This window comes from Protomyctophum parallelum, assembly GCF_964188405.1.
Source record: "Protomyctophum parallelum genome assembly, chromosome: 1".
Classification (NCBI taxonomy): Eukaryota; Metazoa; Chordata; class Actinopteri; order Myctophiformes; family Myctophidae; genus Protomyctophum; species Protomyctophum parallelum.
The window spans coordinates 6,629,880-6,656,138 of record NC_139697.1 but is presented as its reverse complement, the minus strand read 5'-3'; the positions used below and the strand labels follow the sequence as shown (position 1 = coordinate 6,656,138).

The following is a 26,259-nucleotide window of genomic DNA, read 5'->3' as shown; positions in this document are numbered from 1 at the left end:
AATGAAGTATAAGGGCATTAATTAATAAAATATGGAGATACATGCTTTAATGACCGAGGACAACAATGTAGTCAATGTTTTCAGGACAATTACCTCCTTGTTCTGAGTTGGACGAATCCCCCTGACTGGCACAACCCTCAGAGATCACCACCTGACACAAACACAAGGAGGATTAAAGCCTATTCATACTGCAGTTTTAGAGCTAAAACTGGCCTTTAAACCTTAGACATTTAGGTCCTTATTTTGACAATATCGGGTGAGATAACTGAAGATTAGCTCAACGACTGGTTGTTATAATGTCAATTCAATTAAATTCAATTGAGCTTTATTGGCATGAGAAAACATAGGTTTACATTGCCAAAGCAAAAAGTGGAACAATGCAAAACTAAATGTACTCAGAATCTCCAATAAATCAATTTCTATGTACAGACATCTCTCGATGCACACACAATGATTGCGAACGCAGTGAGCCACTTACTATGACAGCAAGGGCTGAATGTCTGTGTGTGTGTGTGTGTGTGTGTGTGTGTGTCACGCTGTTACACCACCGGCCCGCCACCAGAGGGCGCAGCTGTAGCACACACACACACACACACACACACACACACACACAGGGCGCAGCTGTAGCACACACACACACACACACACACACACACACACACACACACAACCACACACACACGAGCTGCGTTCGCTTCACGCGTTTGCGCGTCTTACTTGTTAGTCTTTAGGGTGCTCAAAGAGATTCTAGAACAAGAGGCGAAACTTTTTGGATCACCACTAGATGGGGCATCACTCCAATATGGCAGTGCTTTCTATGTTTTATTTTACTGTGTTTGGTATGCTGTCCTGCTGTCCTCTCGTCAGTTTTGTTTAGTGTTCAATGACCGGGGACTACGGATGGAAATTAGCATCTCTGCTAAATCTGGTGTATTTACGCTACATTTGTAATGTAATGTTCATTAATATACTCTGTCCCGTCCAAATAAACAAATAAAGTAAAGTATGTAACACCTCAAATACGCTTGTAAACATGCACGGTCGCGTACATGCATGCGCACACATGCACCCTCACATTCTGAATGAATATGTTACTAATGTCTGCTTTGATCCATTCAAAAATATGATAAATAAATGAGGAAATCAATATATGATCATAGAAAAGGATAAAAACAAGTTTTTGCTTTGTACACCATGACTTTTTAATGTTTTTTAAAGCAACCGGAAGTTATGTCATCGCTCCAAAATGGCAGAGGCACTGGGAGCAGGTTGTTACTATATGGAACTTAATAGGAGTTTCGTTTCTTGTTCTAGAATCTCTTTAGGGTGGTCAATCACCTTGATTGAGTTCTGGTTGGTGTCCTGGGGTGACCTTTGAACCCTGACCCCTAGCTCCTGGGAGGTGGGTGCAGGTGCAGGGGTCAGGAGGAGAGCAGGGCCAGCTAGGAGCAGGCTGACGAAGAGGGTGGATGGGATGATGGCGGGGGGCATCTTTGGGACCAGATGGAGGGCTCGATAAATGGTCGTTGCGAAGATCGTCCCTCAGGTGGTCGAGGAGAAGAGGGAAGTATCCTGGAGTGACCAAGCATGTTAACTACTAAAGGCTTATTCATAGTCCAGTTTTCGGTGAAGAGGTGACCATATTATAGTTATTGTTAGTTATAAGTAACGCTTGGTGTGAATGGCTCTTAACTGAACAGATTGATCTAGTAGAAGACATGTTTCCGAAGGTATTCAAAGTTATAGAAATCACACCCGTGTGAACCGAGTGGTGCAACTCCCCTCTCCCCCCTCCTCTCTCTCTCTCTCTCTCTCTCATTAGCAGGCAACAGTGCAGCACTGTCTCTCTCTCTCTGTTTCTGGCAAACAGCGCCCCTACTGGTACTCATTATGGTGCTCATTAATGAACACATAGGTGAGCACATTTTGTTTTTGTTTTTGCCCAACGTTATACACGTGTTAAAAAGGCGTTAAAGACGTTGTTGGCGCTGTGGGTTGATAAAAAAGCAGTTAATTAAGTCCTTGGCAGACATTGAGTTAAGCGTCCACACTATCAACTCTCCACACTGTCAATCCTTAAGTTTAGCTGACACTCTTGAACCCCCTCACATACAGTACCCCAGTTTGAGAGCCTCTGGTCTAGGCCTTTGTAGACAGCTGCACTACTTCTTACCACTCTGGTGTTGCCTCTCCTTTTCTTTCAGTCAAAGTCTCAAAAGATGATCCTGGAGTCAGAGTGCTGTCGCTCCTACCTCTTCTGTGTTCACCCTCCGCTGTACACCCCAGGGAGACTTCCCCTGGCAACACGACAAAATAGAAAACACACATTTGGTTCCATCATTAAAAGTGGCTTCATTAAACTACGTTGGTCATGAGTCAAAATCGCCCAATTAGTTGTTGTTTAATTGCCTGTCAGCATGGCAGGGTACTGCTCTTGTAATCCATGGAAAGAATTATCTTTAACGTATAACTCTTTATAAATCCTAGGTCTGCCACTGTAACATTGCCACCACTCAGTGGTTGAGGCCGGTTGGGGTTTAGATGAACTCAGTTTGACTTTTTGAACACCAAGATTGGCTCTTTTAGGCAATTTGGTTTCCGTGCAACTTGGAGACCTTGCATCCTTTGGTAGGGTATGCATTAAGTTATCTGGAATCCATTACAGTAATTGATGCATGAATTATATCTTCAGTCATATTCATTAGTACACATTTCAGTTTTGTAATATACCAAGCAAAAACGTGAATCATAAAGTTTAGGAGCAGTCCCCCCCATATATATTATTAAATACATTTAGCAAAGACACTGGCTCCCCCGAGTGGGATTCAGAAGCCCAGCGGTTATAACATTTTATAACATTCCACGGGCGTTCCAAGTAAGGCTATGAAAATCACAATTTCCAATATCAACTTTCAGCACTAATCTCCTTAAACACTTAAAGCTGATGTGTTCTGAAAATGTATCACTTAGTGATCAACCGATCTCGGCCTCTCCAGATCTTTATAGTTCAAGCCAGGTCAGAAATAAAAGATGTGTGGACATTTAGATCCAATTCAGCCACAGTAGCACGTCCAAATGCAGAAACCAGGAGCTGCAGAGAAGTCCCAGCGTTGGGCCTGCTCCACCATAATAGCATAACGTCATGCACTCTACGGGAGGAGAGGGGGAGCTACGGCCAGCGATCAGTAGTGGAAAAATGTTTTAATTAAGTCAAAGTATATATACTGCAATATAAAAAATAGTCCGGAATTAAAAATGTAAAGGTACAAAAGTATTGGCATCAAAATGTACTTAATGTACCAAAACTAGGCCTGGGCCGGCCGACTGGTCCAGGCACCTATAGGCTAGTGATCCAGCATGAAAGCGTGTCGCGGGTTCGAGTCCCGATCCCGACAAGCTTTGCTGCTTCTGTCTCCCCGCCACATCTCTCTGCCCCTTTCCTGACAACTGTTAATCTATCAATAAAGGCGAAAAGCCCCAAAGAATATCTTTTTTCTAAAAGTACCAAAGGTAAAAGTAGGCTACTCATTATGCAGAATGTCCCATTTCAAGTTTTCAAATGTATAAACATAATTTGAAAATAGACTAAATGTATTTAGCTGGCTGAAGTGGTTAATGTATGTTTCGTACTAATAATCAAAATTTCCAAAGTAACTAAAGTTTTCAAATAATTGTAGTGGAGTAAAAGTATTTATTTAGATCCGAGATGTAGTGGACTAAAAGTATTGGAAATACTCAAGTAAAGTACAAATATCTCAAAATACAGTACAGTACTTAAGTATATGTACTTATAGTTACTGCCAGCGATAGAGCACCATCCAGGAGGAAAAATATTACAACGATTGTACGAAGAAAAAAAACATGACCTTGTCATTTAAACCTGTTGTTTTATAGCAAAAACAAGGAACAAGGGAAACTGAAGGGTAGATGTGTTTTCACTTCGTCATACAAATACATTTTAAGATTTTGAACCCTTGAAATGTTTGTGTAGATGAAGGTAGCACTTTTGTCCAAACAGTGCATCTGTCATGATTAGCCCATGCCTCGTTGCTACAACAAACCAAATTAGGAGATAGGACGGATGTTTAACCACTGTGACAAATGTATAAACAATAATAAGGCAAACAAAAGATCAAGAGGCAGAAGAATTACAGACAACCTTTTGTAAAAGACTTGAATAAAATATCTCTCACAAATGCTTTAAAAAAAACAACATCAGTCCGCAACACCGGCCCACAGGTTGGGAATAAAAAATAAGTTATAAAGAAGCCAAGAGGAGGAGGACTGGCTGTTCATCGTCCAGTGGTGCGCATAAAGAGGAAAAGGGTCATAAATCAAAGCCATCAGAGAGGGGTAGTGATGTCATTGCAGGGAAGAGGCAGATTCACCGGAGCCTGCACTCACTACTATGGTGGGATGGACGGATTGGCTTCCATCCCTGGAGGATATACATCTACATCTATACAAGCTGCTGTAGAAACAAACAGTAGTAAAAATGTTGTCATCATGCGATGGATCATGAAATTGATTTGGACTACTGTGAAATGGACCAAATTTCATCCCAGGAGCATAATACTGTTGACCGCGTGGGTGGGTTTGCATATGTACGGATGTGTGTGTGTGTGTGTGTGTCTCAAATCACTGCTTTCCTACTCTGTCTTGAAGATTTATCCCTCTTTCTATCGTGGGGGCTGTCTCATTCTTTCTCTTTGTCTCCCCATTTCATTTCCACTCCCCCCTCCACCCACCCCCCTCTCTCTCTCCTACCTACCACTCTTTTTTCTCTCTTTTTCGGGCTCTGTATTGTTTTGGACTCTGACATTCATGTCTTACTTTCTCCAAGTATACCTGTGGGTTCATTTAAAGATCTGTCTAGACCGCGGCCATTAGACCGGCTCTATACTGACATCATTCAGCCCGTTGTAAATACCTGAGACTGACACCTGCTTTGCATGCTGTGGTGATTTCTCTCAGAAGCCAGAGGAGGGCAATAGAAACTCCCATAAAGAACTTAACTCTGGACTTACTATATATAGTTCATCTAGAACCAATATGTGTGTGTGTGTGTGTGTGTGTGTGTGTGTGTGTGTGTGTGTGTGTGTGTGTGTGTGTGGTGATTATACATTACAGTATGTGATATATGCGTCTATATTACGGTTGTCCCGATCCGATCACGTGATCGGAAATCGGTGCTGATCACGTCATTCTTAAATGATCGGAATCGGATCGGGGGCAAATATTCGTGAACGGGACATCTCTAGAATCAATATTATATCCATATCATGATATTATAGACTAGATATTGTCAGTGATTTTGGATAGTTATATGGCATAAGTGTTCTATCAAAAAAATATCGGATCGGGAAAAATCGGAATCAGCAGATACTCAAAATAAAATGATCGGAATTGGATCGGGAGCAAAAATAAATAGTTTGGGACATTCCTAGTCTATACCGTTGTTTTTATATCATAATATTTTATTCCTGTTTCATTGAGAGCTTTTCTCCCCCTGAAGCCCCCAGAGGACCGCAATTGAATAAACCCATTCTGACCTGAGATCAGATTCTAAAAATGTCTATTACATCCTGACAGTTTCATTATTAACCCATTCTGACCTGAGATCAGATTCTAAAAGTGTCTTCGATTTTTCAAAAATAGCAGACCTACAAGCTCGTATCGCGCCACTCGGTGGCGCGATATGAGCTTGTAGATCTGCTATTTTTCAATAGCTAAAGCATAACATGATGCCAACACCAAAATGGGTGCCCGGTCAGAATGGGTTAAGTTGTTGACTAGATTGTTTCTGACCAATGTGTTTGTAAGATTCATGGGTTTTCAATCAATGTAAATAAATAAACTAAACTAAACTCAATTATCTTTTCCTTGTGTTTTCTTTATGCTTTTCTGTAATTTGTTTGAGACCATGGAGATTTGAAAGGGACACAGCACAGGGGAGACATGGAAGAGAAGTGTGTGTGGTGTTAACCACTTAAACGTTAAGCCTGATTCATACTATACGGTGTCGCAAACTCACAAGGCGTCGCATTGTGACACATTGTGAGCTGGTTAGATCTGGTATTTTCGCCATGCGACTCGGTATCTTTGTCATTGTAGATACATTTTGCACCTGTCTGTTCTCACTCTGTCCATTTTTCAGTAGCCAAAGTATAAACTCTGCATGTGCACTAAGCCCTTTCCAAACGTTAGCTTGGCACCCATCGACTAAACTTGGCTGTAGAAGTTGTCTTAGTATAAGCAAACAATGGCAAGCTTTCTGTTGTCTGGTGGAGGGAAGTTTAATGGCATATTATGTCAAAGCTATTTGGATTGTTTTTCATGTTTGCATCACATGGTGTAATATTTTGTATTATGTATTAATGTGTATTATTGCCTTAGAGAAAGACCAAAGAGAAGATGTATGAATGTAGTGAAAGAGGACGTGAAGTTAGTTGGTGTGAGAGAAGAGGAGGCAGAGGACAGGGTGAGATGGAGGCAGATGATTAGATGAAGTTAGTTGGTGTGAGAGAAGAGGAGGCAGAGGACAGGGCGAGATGGAGGCAGATGGTTCGTTGTGGCGACCCATGAAGGGACAAGCCAAAAGGAACAGAAGATGGTGTATTATCAGTGATTAACATACTTTAGCGGAAAAACTGAGATTGTGCACGCTATAGTATGACCATTGATCAAAAGCAAATGTATGACCGATGCCAGCGATGGCATGCCAACGTACAGTAGACCTATATGAAGTCTAGACAGCCAGACGCATAAATACATCCCAGACTGTGATAGACACTATATATAGGCCAAGATCATATGGATTTCATATGTACATTGCATACATTATTGCCATTCACAGAAGAAATGGCAATGACAGGCCATGACAGGCAATGACAGGCACAACTGCATCCCTCTCTACACTGCAGTGAGGATTTAGTTCTGGACACTCTGCTGCAGCCACAGTAAACCAAACTGTGAGGTCATATAGCAGAAGCATAGAGTTTACATTTAAGGCATTTGTTTTGCTGCTACTTGTACGCAGCTGCAGGAAAAGCTTAACCCCATGTCAAACAAACCAATATATCTACCAAACCGTTCCTGTGATCATTGAGGACAAGATCTGTGCACATAACACACAGCATTTCCCTTTATGTTTAATCTTTAAATGTAATCTTTATGTACATGCTGCATCACAATATAATGCCACACAATCCACGGAAATCCTGGGAATGCAGAATACATCCCTTGCTGGCTTGCTGTCATTCAAATATGGTCAGTGACTCACCCTATAATTTATTTTAAATGTATTCATTTATTTTATAATTAAAAAAAATGAATTAGGGAGCTCACAGCTATTTTGCTGTCCTATGCCATGGGACATATGAGATGTTTATTTTCCTCCTCTGACTGAATCAAGTAAAAAAAAAAATGTCATTAATTTCTTCTTGTACATCCGACCGACAAGTGAATCACAGAATCACTGATGACAAATGCTTACAGAAGGACAAAAGAGGTCTTACCTGATAGTGGTGCTTCTATCTTTTTTCCTTCAGTCTCTCTGTCTATCCGTCTGTTGCTCTCTCTCTCTCCCTCTTTATCTCTCTCTCTCTCTCTCTTTCACTGGTCTGCAAAACTTTCATTGACTGACCAACAGAATCAGAGAGGGAGGGGGATTGGGGGATGAATGGACAGACAGAGAAAGAGAGAGAGAGAGAGAGAGAGAGAGAGAGAGAGAGAGAAGGAAAGAAAGAAACAGAGAGGGGAGGGGAGCAGTAACATTTTCTCATACTTCAAGAATTTTTCCTCCTTTCACCCCCCACCTCTCTCTCTCCTCTCCTCTCTCCCTTCTCTCTGATGTAACTATGTGCTTTACTGGTCCCATTTGGGCGGTGTATTGCGATGGAAAACATCTGATTTCTAGATGTTTTGAAGGGACCAGGGGTCTAAGCTTTAATGTCTTTTGAACCTGTCCTGTCTATCTGTTCACTGGGGGACACGAGAGACCAACCAACTTCACCATCCTTAGATGACAAGAGAGAGGCTCTCTCTTGTCCTCTAAGGATGGTGAAGTTGGTTGGTTTAACACAACGGGCGGCTTTAGCTAAATGGGTAGCGAGGCCGTCTGAGATTGGTAGCCAGTTCGACCTCCGGGTATCCGTGTCGAAGTGTCCCCGAGCAAGACAGTTAACCCCTAACAGCTCCCCCCAAGCTGTAAAAGTAATGTCCCCTCCTTAGGGACCAGAAAATAATGCCCTACTCCCCCTGGTCCCAAACAAGATAGCTAAAAAACTACTGGTTAGATTGCAGGTCGTGCACCTTCATGTTTGCACAAGGATGAACCCTACTGATTTTGGTGACCCCACAGTCTTTCACCTTCCAAAGTGCCATGAAACTTTCTGCGCACGTCCATGCTCCCTGAATGCTGAACCCTAATCAATCGAGTGCCACGTACCCTCTGGTTAAATCAACTTTGCACTCAGGATTTCTCATAATGTAATTATTCCATTCCGCAGGAGATTGGAAAATTAACTGGGACGAGTGGCACAGCCTAAAGGGGGTTGCTAACAGTGTTTTTTGATGCGAAACATTTGATCTATACAAGCTCAAAATGTGTCGCAGTGCGACTCTTATTAGTACAGATGAGAAGGTCTCGTCAATCTTAGACGACTACCATGGCGTAACAACACCTCATTAAAACACTTCACACTTGGGAAGTTGGGATTGGAAATCCGGATGGGTGTGGGGCGTTCTCTGTCACTGCAGCTCCTCCAGATGTACCAGAGGAGACGTGTGGTTGTCTTTAACCCTCTTCAAAACCAAATAGTACGCGTATATGCAGTGACAGGGACAATAAACATGGGGGGATAATAATAACAACTATACTGGCCTTGGACTTCAGTAGCCAGTCTATGACATCAATTTACATTGACTTGGGTTTTTCTTCCTCAGCCTACTGGCAGTGTTACGTAGGTCCTTCCAGTGGTTCTCAACCAGTGGTCCGGGGACCACCAGTTAACCCGGTCGATGATTGGCCCGTTTTGAACAAAAAGCCTCAAATCATGAACGCAGCGTGCAATTTACGTGAAATCTTTCACGCACTTTCCTACTAGGCTGAGGAATATATCCCACCCTTTTCACATTGGCCTTTTATTGCGCCAACAACAGGTGAATTTTTGCAAAACACATTTTTGGAACAGAATGCCTCAAATCATGTCTTTCATTCACCGTGCTGCTCACATGCTGATGATGATCGATGTACATCTGTTTTCAGGTTTGTTTCACAGACCTCGTCTCTTCCTCTATTCGCCGGTCGATACTGGAACCAACGGAGATGTTTTCAGTTATTCACAGGTGTAGCGTGCAGTCGATTAATACGATCTCAGGAGCACATCAGCAGGTCACGCTTGTAGCTTGTTGGTGATTTGCACGTCTTCTTGATCGGTGCCCGTGTGTTGGTTCCCACAGCACTACATGGCTGGCTAGGTCTTTGGCAGTGTCCTGTTAGTCTTATTCCAATGGCTGCTATTTTCTGGCTCACCCTTGGTATTCCCTCATAGGCCTACATGGTCTTGTTGGTAACATGTACACTCCTGTTGATGTTAGCGCCCGTATAGAGACTTCTGCAGGGTTGGCTTCAGGGTCCAGCATTCACTGCCATATCTCTCTACCGTTCCGTTGTACAGAAGAAGTCGAGTTGGATTTGACAGGGGAGGTTGGAGTTCCATACACTGGTCCCTCCATGCAAGTGCCTTCCTCACTTTCAGATCTTGCTCAGTTGAGTTGACCTATTGTTGTCAGGGGTTGGATGTTCCGGTGAGATGACAAACTCACTTCTAAATCTAAAGTTGACCTGGCTCGCCTGGATGCTACACCATGACAGCTGTGTCCATTCAGCTTTGATTCCTGAAAGAACTGCTCCACCACCAAATAATAGGCCACACCCACTTAATCAACTAATTTAATTGGACACAGGTTTGTTTAATTTATGAAAATAAATGTCCAAAAAAAGAGTATTATGACATTCTAATGTGCTATTGACTGCTATTGACTGTGTTCTTTTTGGAATTAATGAAAATCCGCCTATAGAGGAAAATAACAAAATGTCAAAAAATATAAAAAGCTGCTCCTATGGAAAGTCTATCATATTTTAATTAACTTATATTGACCCTATAAACAATTTAAAATAGGTAAGGTTTTGCCGCCTCTTCGGTACCAATATCTCGTCCGGCCCAAGGACTATAAGGACGATCTCAGGATCACCTCAGCAGGTCACGCATTGCGACGCATTGTGAGCATCTTGTAGATCTGCTATTTTCAAATGGCTGAAATGTAGGCCTATATAGTATGTTTTGTAGTAAAAGTATAATGTTTGAGTGGAGTAGAAGCAAAAGTATTGCACATTTTAAATAAAGTAAAAGTAGGCCTACCTCAAAATTGTACTTAAGTAAATGTAATTAGTTACTTTCCACCACTGCAAATAGAGGCATGAAGGATAGATGACTGACTGGTCGTTGAGAGAGAGAGAGAGAGAGAGAGAGAGAGAGAGAGAGGGTCACTTTTTACAGGACTTGCTGATCCTATTGAACCAAAGAGAAGTCTGCATTCTCTGTCTGCTGATCACAGCCGGAGGTTAAAGATCAAGTATAGGAGTTTAGGGTGAGGATCACCCTTAGGGTGAGGATCAGACGCTTAGAGGCTGTTTTCAGCTCATCTAAAGACACTGTTTTTCAACCAGTGGACAGTGGTCCATAGAACAGGAGTTCATGGTCTCATTATTTGAGATCCATGGGTAATTTGTTTTGAAATGTTTGCAAAAAATATAGGCCTATAGTGTACCTTTCTTGAATGTATCAAAAATAGGTTTAAATAATATGTCAAATGTATTTATTTATAAGCATAGTGTGGGGCGGAAAAAAGCTTGAAATGAAGTAATGACCCAAAAAAGTATGACCCCCAAAAAAAGAATAAATAAAATGTTACGCCTTCTCATACAGTAGCTATACTATATAGATGCAGGGAGGTTTGGTGGTCTAAGTTGATCATGTTAGAAAGAATGAGACCACACAGGACCTTGGTTCATGTATTACTTTGTTCTGCAGTTGCAGCACATGGCTCTGCATGCAGGGTCAGCCCTGAAAAGTGATGTTTTGATGTGTTTTTGGGACATAGCCTATAGCGTGAGACTGAGAGGCTGTGGTGATTTCAGGCCTGCTAGTCAGGGGTTGAAAGGCCAATCAACTTTATTATCAGCCATACTCCTTTGCTATAAACTTAGTTGCCCGACCCGACCCCTGGATACTAGGCCAAATATACACATGCTATACATACTATTGTATTTGAATCCGAATCAAAATTGAATCAGCACATGATTGAACATAAACCTGGGGAGTTGCTCACATGGGACACCTTACATAATTTACAAGAAATTAAAATAAATGAAGTAAATATATTGTGTTCATGGTCTCTATAACCACCTCAAAGACGGTTGTCTCAGCCAGGTGTAATGACCAGGGCCAATCAGTTTTACTATCCTTTCTAAGTATCAGCTCTCAGCTGTTATAGTCTCCCTCTACAGGCCCATCAACACTCAGGGTCTCTATGGGGAAGTAAAGAGGCTTAAAATGCATGAGAAACCAAGAACACATGCACGATGAGCCAAAACCTAATTGGACCATATGTGGGATGAACCACAAAGTATTTGAGCCAGACTAACAGAGTGTGACTGAGAGAGGACGTCATGTAAATGACTTACTGCGTGTGTAAACATTTGTGCATCTTTTCTGGCGTGTGAGTTAGAGGCGAGCGCCCGACAGTGAAGCCAAAGTTTTGGGCTGGATGCCAACTCTGAGAGTCCTGGAGAGTCCCTAAGTCACTGTCCCAAACAACAAATCGGATGTTTTGATTGATATTTTGTCAGAAAGTGCAATGATTTCTAAGCAATGATCGGGGGGGGGGGGGGGGGGGAGACGATTTTGTGACGTGTTGTGAGTTTGTTGTAGTTCTGCTATTTTTTAAAGCCTATAATGAACATTTGCCCAAAAAGAGGGACGGCAGTTTGAAAGTGGTTTCAAAATTGGATCACATCGACTGCATAATTGCCAATACGGATGACGTCAAAACAGTCAAACTGTGGCTGACATATCAAGCCAAACCAATATAACGGGTCTGGCTCTACTGTGAGTGCTTGGGCAGCAGATAACACAAGGGTGTGACAGACCACAAACTACTCCAGACAAAGACCATGCAGACAAATAGTGCGTGTGCGTGTGCATCGATGCATGTGACAGCCTTTCAGTTCACTTGCACGTATTCGAGCATTGGACGGCAAATAGCAGGAGCCTTGAACTTCTATAATAATTGAAGTTGACAGCCACATTGCGAAGGGGTTCTGTCAAAAGCTTTGACAGATAGTTTGTTGTGTGTATGTGTGTGTGTGTGTGTGTGTGTGTGTGTGTGTGTGTTTGTGTGCGTGCATGCATGCGTGATTGTGTGTGAGTGTGTGAGGGACAGCCATCTCCAGTGTCAACTCATTGTGTACAGTACGGACATATGCATGTGTGTGTGTACGCGCACACGCGTGTGTCTTTCTCGTGCATCTTTTGGCAGGGTTTGACCACTAATGTCTGACTGTAGGACCACAGTTCAATCTGGTTTACCTCAAATGTCAAACTAAAGTCCATGTGTCCGTAACTTGAGGCTTTAACGATTCCGAATATTTCTGACTGCAGCTTAAGCACAGCTTGCTGTGTGTGTGTGTGTGTGTGTGTGTGTGTGTGTGTGTGTGTCCGCATGCCTGTCTGGCGTTGCCTGTGTGCGTGCGTGCCAATTGCCAAATAATGATTGTCAGTGTCTTGGATCTCTTTGTTAGTTTATCTAAATTATTTCAAGTTGGTAGTTTATCACACAATACTTTTGAGATGTTGAACATTTTCACATGCACACATATACACACATATGCAAACATTATGTAGACAAACACAGCCACAAATACTGTATATGACCTGCAAACACACGCACGCACAGTCACACACGGTCACACACGGTCACACACGGTCACACACGGTCACACACACACACACACACACACACACACACACACACACACACACACACACACACACACACACACACACACACACACACACACACACACACACACACACACACACACACACACACACACACACACACACACACACACACACACACACACACACACACACGCTAAAGTGAAACCCAGACTAGAAAGAGCTAAACGTCATTAGTCTTTCCTCTTCCATCACCACCAAACAGTCCTTTTGCTAAACCTCTCTCACCAGGCCTCCTCCCCTGGGGCCTGTTAGGAGAGAAAAATCAAACACGCACATGTTTTGACTTTATCACAGGACTATAGAATAATTATAGCAGAGAGAGAGAGAGATGTGGATGGTCGCGTTTGTGTGGCAAGGTTGCGTGTGTGTGTGCATGCGTGTGTGTGGGACAGCAGGTTAATGTATGCGTGACTAAGTGAATTATAGAACTCCGACAGTTGCTCTTGTAACAAACTGGCAACATTGTCGGTACATGTATTTTCTTTAACATTCTATAAGACAAAAGTACATACAGTACAGTACCTGGCTTTTTTTACAGTTTAGAAATGTACCCAAGACGACAGCCATGAGTAATATAAAATGATGCTACATTTCTGGTAAACATTGGGTTCCCAACGCCAAATCAAATGGGTTCAGAACTTCAGATCTGTCTCCTGGGGAGGAGGCGTGTCTGAAACCTGTCATGGAGGACAGGAGTCTCTGGACGTAAAAACAAATGTATTCTAAGAGAAACATGAATGTACTGTATATGCCATCACCAGTTAAAATGCTGTGTCAAATTAAAAGAATGAATGAGAGTTCATTCAGTCATTCTAAAAGAATGAATCACTGACACTTATTTGTTTTCAATCAATTTTGTTCGGCACTAGGAAGGAACCCAATACATGAAGATGTTGTTCTGCTCAGTGCTCACTTTGTAAAGTGATCAGACAAGAAGAACTTGTGAATGGATTAGTGTATGAAGTTCCAAGGAAGAAAGGTTAAAGGCAGAGCCAGAAATGTTGTTGTAATTCTGGATTAGTGGATTTTAATAGCGCCACATCAAGTCAATAACAAAATCAGCCTATTATCGTCTTAAAAATACATCAATGATTTATGATTATACTTAGAATATTATATCCATGCTGTAGCTGATTAGACTATACTTCTCCCAGATCTCACCCAAAAAGCAGATCAGATTTCTAAAACTCAGAAACAGAATGCAGCTGCTGGAGTTCTACTGTAACTAGAAGAACTAAGAAAACACATTACACCAATTCACAGCTTCCAGTCCAGTCCGGTGGCTTCCAGCAGTGAGTGAATATTATATCATCTTTAAATCAATCAATGGTTTTGGGCCTAAACATACTGTTATTACTGTATCTCTCTCACATGCTATGATGTTATGAACCCTGGAGAAGTCTCAGGTTATCCGAGAAAGGGTTTACTAGCAATTCCCAGAGTTAAAACAAAACGTGGTGAGGCAGCATTTAGTTATTATTATGCCACATAAAGTTGGAACAAACTTTCAGAGCATCCGAGGCTTGGGCCAACTCTGTATATTTTAAATCAAGGGTAAAAAAGAAAATAACTTTCCACCCCATTTTTATTAAGAAAACATATTTCAGTTTACAGACAAATATTTTTTGGGATTATATATAGCCTAGCGTGAGACTGAGAGGCTGTGGTGATTTCAGGCCTGCTAGTCAGGGGTTGAAAGGCTAATCAACTTTATTATCATCCATACCTGTCACCTCAGTCACCTCAGACAGGTCTTATTTTTTATCTTATATAATTATATTACCAGTAAGTCGCCTGAGGGCAGACTGATGGGTGAGAGCTGGCGCTTTGGCATGGGGGGGGGATCAACATATGGAATTAATTCTGTACTGGCCATATATGGAGCATGTCTTGTGTGTACAGGGTTTGATGAGGTCAGATCAACATATGGAATGTCAGAACAGGTCAGCTCCATATATGGAGATCTAAGGGGTGGCAGCGGGGGAAGTGTCTTGAGTGTACAGGGTTTGATGAGAACAATTACAATTTACAATTTAGGCATTTAGCAGACGCTCTTAATCCAGAGCGACTTACATTTAAGCAAGAACAAAAGCATGGGAATACATCACAAAAAAGCATTTATCATGAAACATGTGTAAGCTAAGAAAGTAACAGTGGAATATCTATATAATGAAACTATACATACACTATACATATAAACTATACATATTTACTACTATGCTATACATATGTACTATGGCGTGCTATGACTATATACAGGTAGAGCCGGGCCTTAATTAACAGATAACTTTGGGGCAGGCCCGTCTAGAGTTTAAATGGACAAGGTATCAGTCAAAAGGGAGACATCGAAGAGGAAGGATGGATGGGGAAGGATCGACATATGGAATGTCAGAACAGGTAAGCTCCATATATGGAAATCTAAGGGTTTGAGGTGAGATGTAGAGTTGCTGGCCAATATTGATGACATCAGGGATCTCCATATATGGGCTTAATATTGATGACATCACGTGATGTCACGAGGCATGACCATATATGGGGCGTGACCAACTGACGGGAAATGCTCGATTTCATAGTTAACTGCAGTCGCAATAAAAAAATTTCTGTATATTTGCATTAAAATATGTTATGCCTTATGTAAAGCACCTCGAACCTAAATAAATAAATTTGCCTTCTGTTCATGTTTTTTTTAATGTGTGCTCCGTTTCAGTACGTACAATATATCGTGCAACGCTTCCAGCACAGTACAAGTATGTATAATACTGAAAGAGAATCCTCCCTACTGCTATAAGCGATTAAAGAGTTCAGCTGTCTCTCAGATTTCTGTAGGAGTCCAACAGAAGCAAACTTGTCTGACGTCACAACGGATCAAATTTTCATTAGCGTGTAAACGTTCTATCAGGACTCATCTGTCTGGATATAAGACTTGTCTGTGCAGAGAGGAGGGGGTGAGAGAGAGAGAGCAAGTGATTTTGGTTCCAGGTATAATGTTGTATTCTACATGCCAAGCTTTTCTTGAGCACATGGAGCATTACGTTGTTGGCTGACACAATATGGAGCAATGCAGTGACTTTATAAGACACCAGGCAGATAGAAACTTCACCTCTCTCTCAGTCAGGAACATGAGTAACAAGACTCTCGTGCGCGCGCGTGTGTGTGTGTGCGTGTGTGTGTGTGCATGTGTGTGTGTGTGTGTGTGTGTGTGTGTGTGTTGAGCTGGAGACCAACTCTGTGGACGCCCTCTTGTCAGGTTGTCCTCATAAATGAGAATGTGTTTTTCAGCAATCAGACCAGCAATAAAACGGTATCCTACTGGGGCTAACAGGCCTACCAATAATACAGAGCAGACCTGCTCAGCTTATAGTTTTTGGTTTTTCCCCTTCCGTGGATTCCCCAGCCTGCAGCTGGCGAATGTTATCAGAAAAATGTCCAATCTGGGTTTGATGAGGTCAGATCAACATATGAAATGTTAGAACAGGAAGGACGGGTGGCGAAGGATCAACATAATGTAATATATGCAACATACAGTATGCAACATGTAACACAGAGGACACATTTCAAATGTGTCCTTTGCATTTACCTTGTAAACGCTCAGGGAGCAAGTTAGAGTCTTGCTCAGCGACACACATCGACACATTGCTGGCCTGGAATCGTACCTGGGACAACCAGGGCTCTGGTTCCCCAGCTGGCGGGCTCACTAAACACTCACACAGTGTGTTAAAGGACCTATAACATAAAATTCAACTTTTTCAATTTCTTTTGTGTTTTTGGGGCTCCTATGTGTGTTTTCTATCCCCACAAATAACCAATTTTGAACAATCAGGCCTTCATGTCATATGGGTGTTTTAATGGAAATTGCTCTCAGAAACAGCTCGACTGATTTTGGCCTCATCGTATAATTCCTCCTTTTCTTCAGTCTTCAGTTGCAAATTTGCATTTCCACTTTGTTTACAATGTCCACCATTGTTGATTTTCCAAGCTGGCATGGAATGGAAACAAGCCTGGTTTTATCTAGCATGAGTATTATAATGACTCAAATATTAAATAATCTGCATATCAGCACCCTCTCCACCTCAGGACAGTGTGGTACTGCAGCTAAAACTGCTTTCAAAGTCCAGAAAGAAATGACAAGGCCTGGTTATATCAGAGTGGTGATTGAGGCTCAAACCATTAGAAATAACTTTGAGGGACATAGACAATATGATTATTAAATATTAAAAGCAGTTTTAAAATGCATGTTATTTGCGCTTTAAGTTTTCTGTGGTTTTTTAGATCTTTAAGAAAGACTGGAATCGGCCGATATATCTAAAAAATCACACCTGTGTGAACCGAGTGGTGCAACTCCCCTCTCTCCCCCCTTCTCTCTCTCTCTCTCTCTCTCTCTCTCTCTCTCTCTTTATTATGGATATCAATCCGCGTCGCTGAGAACTATTTTTTCATTCTTATTTTGGGTCGGCCTTTCCTTCTTTAGCATACCTCCTAGACCGGATCGCGCATGCGAGCTGCCGTCCACGGGGGTCGGCCTTTCCTTCTTTAGCGTACCTAGACTGGATCGCGCATGCGAGCTGCCGTCCACCTCCCATTATACAGGCAGACTAAAAGCTTCAATAACTCCTAATCTACGGAGCTCTCCATGGTTTGGTCAATTAGCGCGATGTTCGGAGGTCTTTGCTGATTATCCGGTGGTCTAGATGGAAACATTGGTGCTTTCTAGAGCAAGGATGGCTATCTTTTAGCTCGCTAGCATTGACGCTATTTATTTAGCACAAGATGTGAGGCGCGCATTGTACACACACGCGCGGATATTGCTGGCCATTGCTGGTTTCACGCATGCGCACACCACTCGTGCTCATGATACATGATACATGCGGACATTCCTGGTTATAGGAGTGGTTGCACCACTCAAAAATGGAAAAATAATTTTAGCAGTGACATTCCATGAAAGGGCCCAGTGGGCCCACATGTCAAAAAAGGCAGCTGGTGTGATTTTACAGCATATTAAATGCATGTTAAATGCGAGTTCAGAGTACACGACATGAGCCCTGTTCAACAAACAACTGGGTGAACGTAAAGTAAACGTAAAGTAAACAAGAGTGCAATGAGTAAACAACAAGCACACCGTAAACATCAAACCTATAGCATCTGTCTAAACAATCTAAACAACAGTGAAAAGTCAGGCAGGGCTACTCTGCTATGCATGTGCTGAATCCCTCGGTCAGTCAGTCACAGATCACTGGCGGTCTAGACTCTGGGTTTGATAGTGACAAAGGCACGTCTTGTATGTCGAGTCAAGGTTACTGGACACGCATTGTAGCACCTTTTAACGTCCACACTTCCTAAATAAACTGAAGCACAGCCAAGACATTCAAACAACCGAACCCCAAAACACAAAGACACACATGTACGTACGTCTGGTCGCGTCATAACCTACATGTGTCACACAGACGTGACCTACCCCCTCTGCCATCCGCAGGCTGCGTCGGGAGTCCCAAGGGGTCACAAACAAACGCACGCACGCATGCACGCACAACTCTGAGTGTGTACAAATTTGTACACTCGCAGAGTGAATTAAAGTAACTGATGATTTTACTGTTCAGACACATACAAACATAAATTATCTCTCACACTCCCTATAGACACACACCTACCACAAACTCCACTCTCTTTCAACACACACACACACACACACACACACACCCACACACACACACACACACACACACACACACACACACACACACACACACACACACACACTAGGGGTCAGGGTCTGAGGTGGGCATGTGTGGAGACCTCACAGTGTGTGTGAGATCCTCTCTGGTCTCTGACTCATTCTTTCCAGCGGGCCATCCTCTGCCAGGCCCCCTGCAGTTTACCAGGTCAGTGCTGTCCAGTCATACGCACGCACGTACGACCGCAGGATCTCATTCCAACCAGCCCGATTACAACCACTAATTTGACTAATTATCTCCCCGTCTGATTGGTCGTTAAGTGTGATGATTAGCGAAAGTGCCCGGTGTATATACTGTTGTGTTTGTTTAACCCATTCTGAACGGGCACCCATTTTGGTGTCAGCCACCGAGTGGCGCGATACGAGCTTGTAGGTCTGCTATTTTTTGAAAAATCGAAGACCAGTGTGTGTCCAGTGGAAACCTCGTATGAATCTGATCTCAGGTCAGAATGGGTTAAAGCAGTCTTTTGTTCCCATAAGTCATTTTATGACAAAACTGTTTTTGCCAACAGTCAGCTCTAAGTGTAATTTACACACAGTTAGCGCACACCACAAACACATACTTTGGGACATCACATTGCATTGACTTATTCAATTAATTCACTACTAACCCTAACCTAACCCATACTCATAGTCTATACCCTTATGTAATAATCTTATTGGGGATGCCAATTATTTTGTGTAAGTAAGGCGCACGCACGCACGCACGCACGCGCGCACGCACACACACACACGCGGCACCCATGTCTTGCCTTGCCTGCATTGCCTCCCAGGGCCTTATTAAGACTTAGTTTACGGTGGTGTTTGTTCTTTGTTTTGCTAGTTACCATGCATGCTGTATGTCAAGTGGCCGTGCTGCTGATCGAGGCCTCTTCTGTTTTGTCCATTTACACTACAACAAGCAGCACTCTGGAAGTATGTCAGGAAACAACAGAGACACAAGGCAATCATCCCTCTGAGAGAGAGAGAGAGAGAGAGAGAGACAGAGACAGAGACAGAGACAGAGACAGAGACAGAGACAGAGACAGAGACAGAGACAGAGACAGAGACAGACAGACAGACAGACAGACAGACAGACAGACAGACAGACAGACAGACAGACAGACAGACAGACAGACAGACAGACAGAGACAGAGGCAAGAGAGATAAAGGTGAAGAGCTGGAGGGAGAGAAAGACAAATAAGGGAGTGTGCAAAAAGAGAAATGGAGGGAAAGAGAAAGATGGCGTGAGAAATATACTGTATGGAGAGGTTGAGAGAGTGATAGAGGAGCATTTACTGTAACTAAAGGGATATTGGTGTCGATTCTGCAAGATGGACAAACATTTCTGTCTTTAGCCATCTCTTTTCTTCTACCCACTTACTCTCCCCTCATCTCTCTCCCTCTCTCTGTGGCTGTTTTCTCTCTCATTTTTCCACCATATGAATTTCTTAATCCTATAAAAGTTTGAAGGACAAGTACCTGGAGCAGAGAGGTGGAAAGAGTGGAAGAGAGAGAGAGCGCACAGGGAAATATACTAAATTTACAGAAAAAGCTAAACAAATAATGTTATGTTTGGAGATACCTGTATGCGTTTCCAGGGCCAACGTTTGTACGGTATTTTAAAACATAATTGTGGAATGCATATAAATTATATTTACGGCAGAGTGGCAAAGTGAGAAAGAGAGCAAGGGATTCATCATAATATAGTCAGAAAAACCTTGGACAGAAATATGACGAGTATGATTGAAATATGACGAGATAAAGTGAAATGGAAATACAGCAAGATAAATCTGAACATCCTCCAACTGTCCAGGGGGTTTCCCTGTTTCCTCTCCTTTACTGTCAAAAGGAGATTGTGGATAGACTTATGTCTAATATATATTTCATCACTAGAGCCCCATCGCTCACCAAAATAGGAAAGATCTTTCCACTGAAAGATTGCTTGACAATCTGTTATTTTCAACGAGCGACGCGACCATATGACAAAATATTAAATGGGCTCTATTCCACCATCACTTTTATTTTCGGTTACAGAGACAGACAAGATGGGGCCGTCGGGAGTGAGGGGAGGAGACACAGTTAAAGATAGGTTTCTCAGAAGTTTCGAGGACAGCGATGTTACTGATGATGACAAGAAAGGTCCTGAGCTGACCATGCGTTCATGCAGTCACTCTGTCTCTCTGGCTGCCTGTCTGTCTGTCTGTCTGTCTGGCTAGGCATACGCATGCAACGCTGTCCTTCTGGATCCCTGTCTGTTTGTCACGTATCTCTCTCTCTCTGTCTCTGTCTGCCTGCCCACATTCCCACAGTGTGTCTGTCCTCTTTGTCTGCCTCCGCCATCTGTCTGTCTGTATCTCATTCAACCAGCTGAGAAAGAGTTTTATTGGTCTGATAAAGGTTGAATGTTTCCCAGAGATCAGCAATGTGGTTGGATGGGGCGGGGGGCCATGATGGAGGGGGGCGGGGGTTAGTCCTTGTTTTAGCTGATTGCTGCTCTGGGAACAGACACACTGAGATTCTGAACATCAAAGTCACATGGATGTTTCAGAATATATGAACCGTTGACCAAAAAAGGTAGTTGGTAACATATCTTGTACCATGGACCATTTAACAAATATTTTTATGGCATGGCTGTATGCCAAGCCATCTAGAACAGGGTTAGTTTGTGTGTGCAAGTTATTAATGTTATAAATGTACCGGTATGTAATAAGGTATGTATATGTCTGTCCCCTGTAAATTAGATTAATCACACCTCGTGTTCATGGTGTGATGAAACAGAACTGCCTTTTTCCATGAAAGCCTGAAAAGGCCTGGTGATAAAAGATAAATCAAAACAGAAGTAATTGCATTTTTGCATGTCAAAATGTATTTAGTCGTTTCAGTGAATGTCTTGGATAGTACTTTATTGTTATTAAGTAATAATAGAACATTTACATTTGGCCAAGTGAGGTGTAGTATGTCACCACACTAACACTCTTATTTTCCACTGAACATTGCATTGCATGGCCTTTATAGTATATTTTAAAACGTGTCAAATGTTTGATTCATTTATAGTTTCACTACTAAGGCATGCACTGGGAATAGGAGTCTATGCAATATAAAAGCAAACTACTGAAACGCACTTCAGTCATAAATTAGAGTGATTCACACGGGACACAGGAAAGATGAATTCATGGTGTTCTTTCTTTCAACATCTCACACATTTAGGGCTGAGACAGTACTAAGCTTGTAGAGCTTGTAGATCGTCTATTTTCGCCAAATGTTCACGGCAGAAGAGGGTTCATGTGTTCATCCTCCATTTTGAGGCAGTAGGTGGGTGGCCACTGGTCTGACGCTCAGAGACAAACTACAGCATTCACCCAGAACAGGAGTTCTCTGTGTCTCCGAGGAAGTGAAAGACCCCTACTGTAAAATGGGAGGGAATGAGCATCTCTCTGAGTGGAAAGTGGAGAGGATTTAAATTATGCCGACCACATCAAGGGTGGTGGGAGTCAGAATATTGGCAAACATTGTCTGCAGGGAGTGGAAATCTGTGACCGAACAGTGAGCTCACACTAAATTTAATGTCACAAGTTCAATCTCTGGCAGGATGTACCGTAGGGCCACACAGGATGTGCGTGTGTGATTAGTGCTTTTAACTAGAAACGTGGACCTCTAATGGGGGCCTCCTGTGGGCCACGGAAAAGGTTGGAGAGAGAAGTATGAGGCTTGGCTGGCTGGCAGGGCACTGTGTCAGGCACCCAGAAAGGATGGCGAGTGAACCCACACCGAGGAGGAAAGGGGTGCACCACCTACGTGGACACACTGCGGCGTGATAGCAGAGCCAGCATTACTGCAGGCCTCCTGATCCTGATGTTGGATAGGAAGGAGTGGAGGTGGGGCAATCCAGGACAACCCGTGTTGGTGTCAGCTAACAGGTGGTGACCTCACATCGAATGGTACTGCCATCAAGCAAGGCACAACCATGACATACTTGCTCAGTCACTGTAATTTATCCTCAACGAAAGCGATCTTGTTAATACTCTTGTTAATTCTTTTCATTTATTAATAAAATCCACAAATAGACATCCCTATTTTTAACACTGTCCTACGACAAAGTAGCACCTACAGTACACAATATAGGCCATTGATTTTGATAAAACTATTACATAATGGAGGTGCAAGGTTTCTGCCCGACAGTGACGATATTAAAATTCATTTTCTATACTTTATTATTTCACATGCAGCCTCGCCAGAACTAACCCCCAAACCCAGTGCTATAGGCTCTCGGTTCCTAGTTTAACCCATTCTGAACGGGGACCCATTTTGGTGTTTAGCATCATGTTGTGCTTTATATATTGAAAAATAGCAGATCTACAAGCTCATATCGCGCCACCGAGTGGCGCGATACGAGCTTGTAGGTCTGCTATTTTTGAAAAAAATCGAAGAACGACTGACATTTTTTGAATCTGATCTCAGGTCAGAATGGGTTCATCAGACCAGTGTGTGTCCGGCGGAAACCTCGTATGAATCTGATCTCAGGTCAGAATGGGTTAAGAAACCGTGGAAGACCAGAGCACACACCCTTCATGTGGGTTTCTTTTATTTCTGCAAAGATCTGGTAATGATATAGAATGTGAAAGTAAGTGCAGTTGGAAGGACAACGCAGGCTGTGCACGTCATATTAAGACCCAGAAGGGACAGAGCTGATTGCCTTCCAGAAGTTCTGTTGCCGTTATTCCTGCTGTGCTTGTACTGGACTGATTCTCAAATAATATCTGGACTCGACTTGAGCATGCAAGGACTGAATGCTGTCACTCCAGGACACCCTTAGGGCTGTTGGTTTTAATTCTAGCATTGAATCGGTTGCTAATGGAGCCCTGGGACAACAGATGAACGCAGTTCACAGCCGCTTATAATAGAAAACGTGCAATACTTTGGATACTGGATACTTCTTTTTTTTGGATTTTGTGCCATTGTTGTTTATTGACAGTTACAGTGAAGACGCACAGGAAAGAGGGAGAGAGAGAAGGGAGAGACATGCAGCAAAAGTCATCATGAATGGGACTCAAATAAGCGAGTCAGGCCAGAGCCTCTATGTGGAATACGCCTGGACCACTAGGCCAGCGGGCGCCCCAATAGTCTGGATTTCTTGTACTACGGTTGAGAACCTGTTTCTAATCGTTTCATGTTATTATGATACGAGAGAACGAATGATTAACCCATTTGGTAGTTCTCTGGGAGCGCCACAAACTTTGTTGTGTAAAACAGGTGCTGGTTTTGGCTCCGCCCCAAATTCTTAGTACATTTCCTTCCGGGTGCTTCAACAACATTATTATGTTCAAGTAGTGTCTGGAGAGACGAATCCATGATAACTCAGAAAGTACAAATGTTTCTAAATTATATTTTGTACATTCTCTCTTGTTGTAAACAGGTCTATAGACGGATCCACGGAGCCTTGCTCTGTAGGCAATCAATGCTTCAGGTGTCAAGCATAATGTGTCACCTCAGCTATGGCTGTGCCCAGGGCACCCTTCTGTGGGTTTGTCTATATAGAGTTTCTAACACAGAGGTTCTCTTTACAACTTTCCTACCCTAATTCTCCCTGACCCACTTTTTATAGCGTAGCTATGTGCCATGTATTTGACTTGGACTTGGTCTCTAGGCTACATAATGGTGCATGGTGTTATTTGCACTTAGCTTCCTCTCTCGTCGCAGTTCCTGTGTCCTCCTCCTCTCCCAACATAAATATAATTATCAATCACTTGCCCTAACAAGTAGATAGCTTGTTTTAACACCTTTCAGGGCTATTTGGACTATACGGACTGTTTGTGGCGCTACGGACTGGAAAGCACTTGAGGTGTCTCAAAGACTGGCAGGGCCCAAGGCTCAGATCGCTTCTTTCTCTGCGGCTGTCACAGCTATGAGGACAGGACAAAAATAAATAAACAAATAAATAATAATAATAATAATAATAATAGGGGCGTGGTTATGGCTCTGAGCTAGGTGCACGTCTTTTCGTGGAGCTGGTATAAAGTGCTTAATTTCCTGTAAACCATCCTTTTATAAACAAACCAACCCGATTTCCGACGGCTGAAACGTAAGCAGTACAAAAGAAAGACAGCGACGAAGAAACCTGAGGCGTCGCCGACCGAGGAAGATGTCGAGCTGGCTAGTAGCCCTGCTAGCTCACTGGGTAATGTTAGCCCAGCAGCCTCTACTACTGCTAGTCCTGTAGCTAATTCTGCTAGATCGACTAACCCTGCTAGCTATAGTGCTACTACTCCCCAGAGGGAATTGCCTGCAGCTAAAAAGACCCAAAACATGGACATTATTCAGAGACTTGATTTGATGAAGAATGACTTCGCTTCAAAGTTTGAGGGAGTCGTGCAGGCGATTCAGGAGGTTAAAGCAGACGTGCGGGGGTACACTAGCCGTATGGATGAGGCGGAACAACGCATTAGCGACATTGAAGACATTGTTAACTCTGAGAAGAACAAAACTGCCACGCTACTCGAACAGGTCAGTCTCCTTACAGACAAAGTTGATATGCTTGAAAATCGCTCGAGGACCTACGTTTGATAAATTTACCGGAGAAAATTGAGAATAACGATCAAATTGGGTTTATTACCAAATGGTTGCCTGAAGCCTTGGGGGCCGCAACCTTTCCTTCACCATTAATCATCGAGGCAGCTCACAGGGTCCCGGCGGGACGTCGAAATAAGCAATCCGACCGACCTCCACCACCACCAAGAGCCTTCATCATGAAGTTTCTGAACTTCCAAGATAAAGTCAGAGCAATGAAAGCTCTTGGGGAAGACCTGGAGACCAGGAGGTGATGTTTTCCCCTGATAATAATAATAAAAATTACAATTTAACATAGGCTACCTGTTTGTATATACCTTTAACACAGGACATTGCGTTAACATTTATATTTCTGACTCTGCTCTGTACTATAGCTTAAGTTTGAATCTGGAAAACAAAGCGAAAGTTCCTTGCTCGGGGTGGTGCTGTACAGAATACCGTGCTCTCTCTGGTTTTGTAGGAAGGTAAATATTTCACATGTCCTGTTGACTTAACTGATTGAATGCCAGATAGTACAGTCTTCACAGCATAACAAGGTTGTTCCTGGACCAACCTAAAACGTAAATGGATGGATACAGGCAGCATAAACAAGGAAAGTAGGAAAGGAAAGTAAATAACTATAAATCACTATTGCAGACTTACAGTAAGGTGCTTTATTTTGAGATGTGCCATTTGTGTGTGTGTGTGTGTGTGTGTGTGTGTGTGTGTGTGTGGGTGTGTGTGTACCTGTGCTTGTCTGTGTGTGTGTGTAAGATGGATAAGTAATATGTTTTCCATGCTTAGATATGTGATATGCACATGTTCATATGTATTTGTGTATACTATGTGTGTGTATACTATGTGTGTGTGTGTGTGTGTGTGTGTGTGTGTGTGTGTGTGTGTGTGTGTGTGTGTGTG

The 26,259-nt window shown here is 42.7% G+C and overlaps 2 protein-coding genes across 5 annotated transcripts in view; one reads left to right on the top strand and one right to left on the bottom strand.

Moving 5' to 3' along the window:
• The window catches only part of tnxbb (tenascin XBb), a 44,654-nt gene extending 36,989 nt beyond the window's left edge, over nt 1-7,665 (bottom strand). For all 4 annotated transcript variants that reach the window (XM_083758493.1, XM_083758496.1, XM_083758494.1 and 1 more), the window contains exons 1-4: nt 7,518-7,665; nt 2,174-2,297; nt 1,339-1,572; nt 94-151 (exon numbers count right to left, since the gene is read on the bottom strand). In XM_083758493.1, coding sequence (XP_083614619.1) covers nt 94-151; nt 1,339-1,491 — 211 coding nt within the window. In that variant the 5' untranslated portion in view covers nt 1,492-1,572; nt 2,174-2,297; nt 7,518-7,665. The remainder of the gene's footprint in view (nt 1-93; nt 152-1,338; nt 1,573-2,173; nt 2,298-7,517) is intronic.
• The window catches only part of LOC310870622 (uncharacterized protein), a 441,780-nt gene that overhangs the window by 90,440 nt on the left and 325,081 nt on the right, over nt 1-26,259 (top strand). The gene's annotated exons all lie outside the window — the stretch shown is intronic.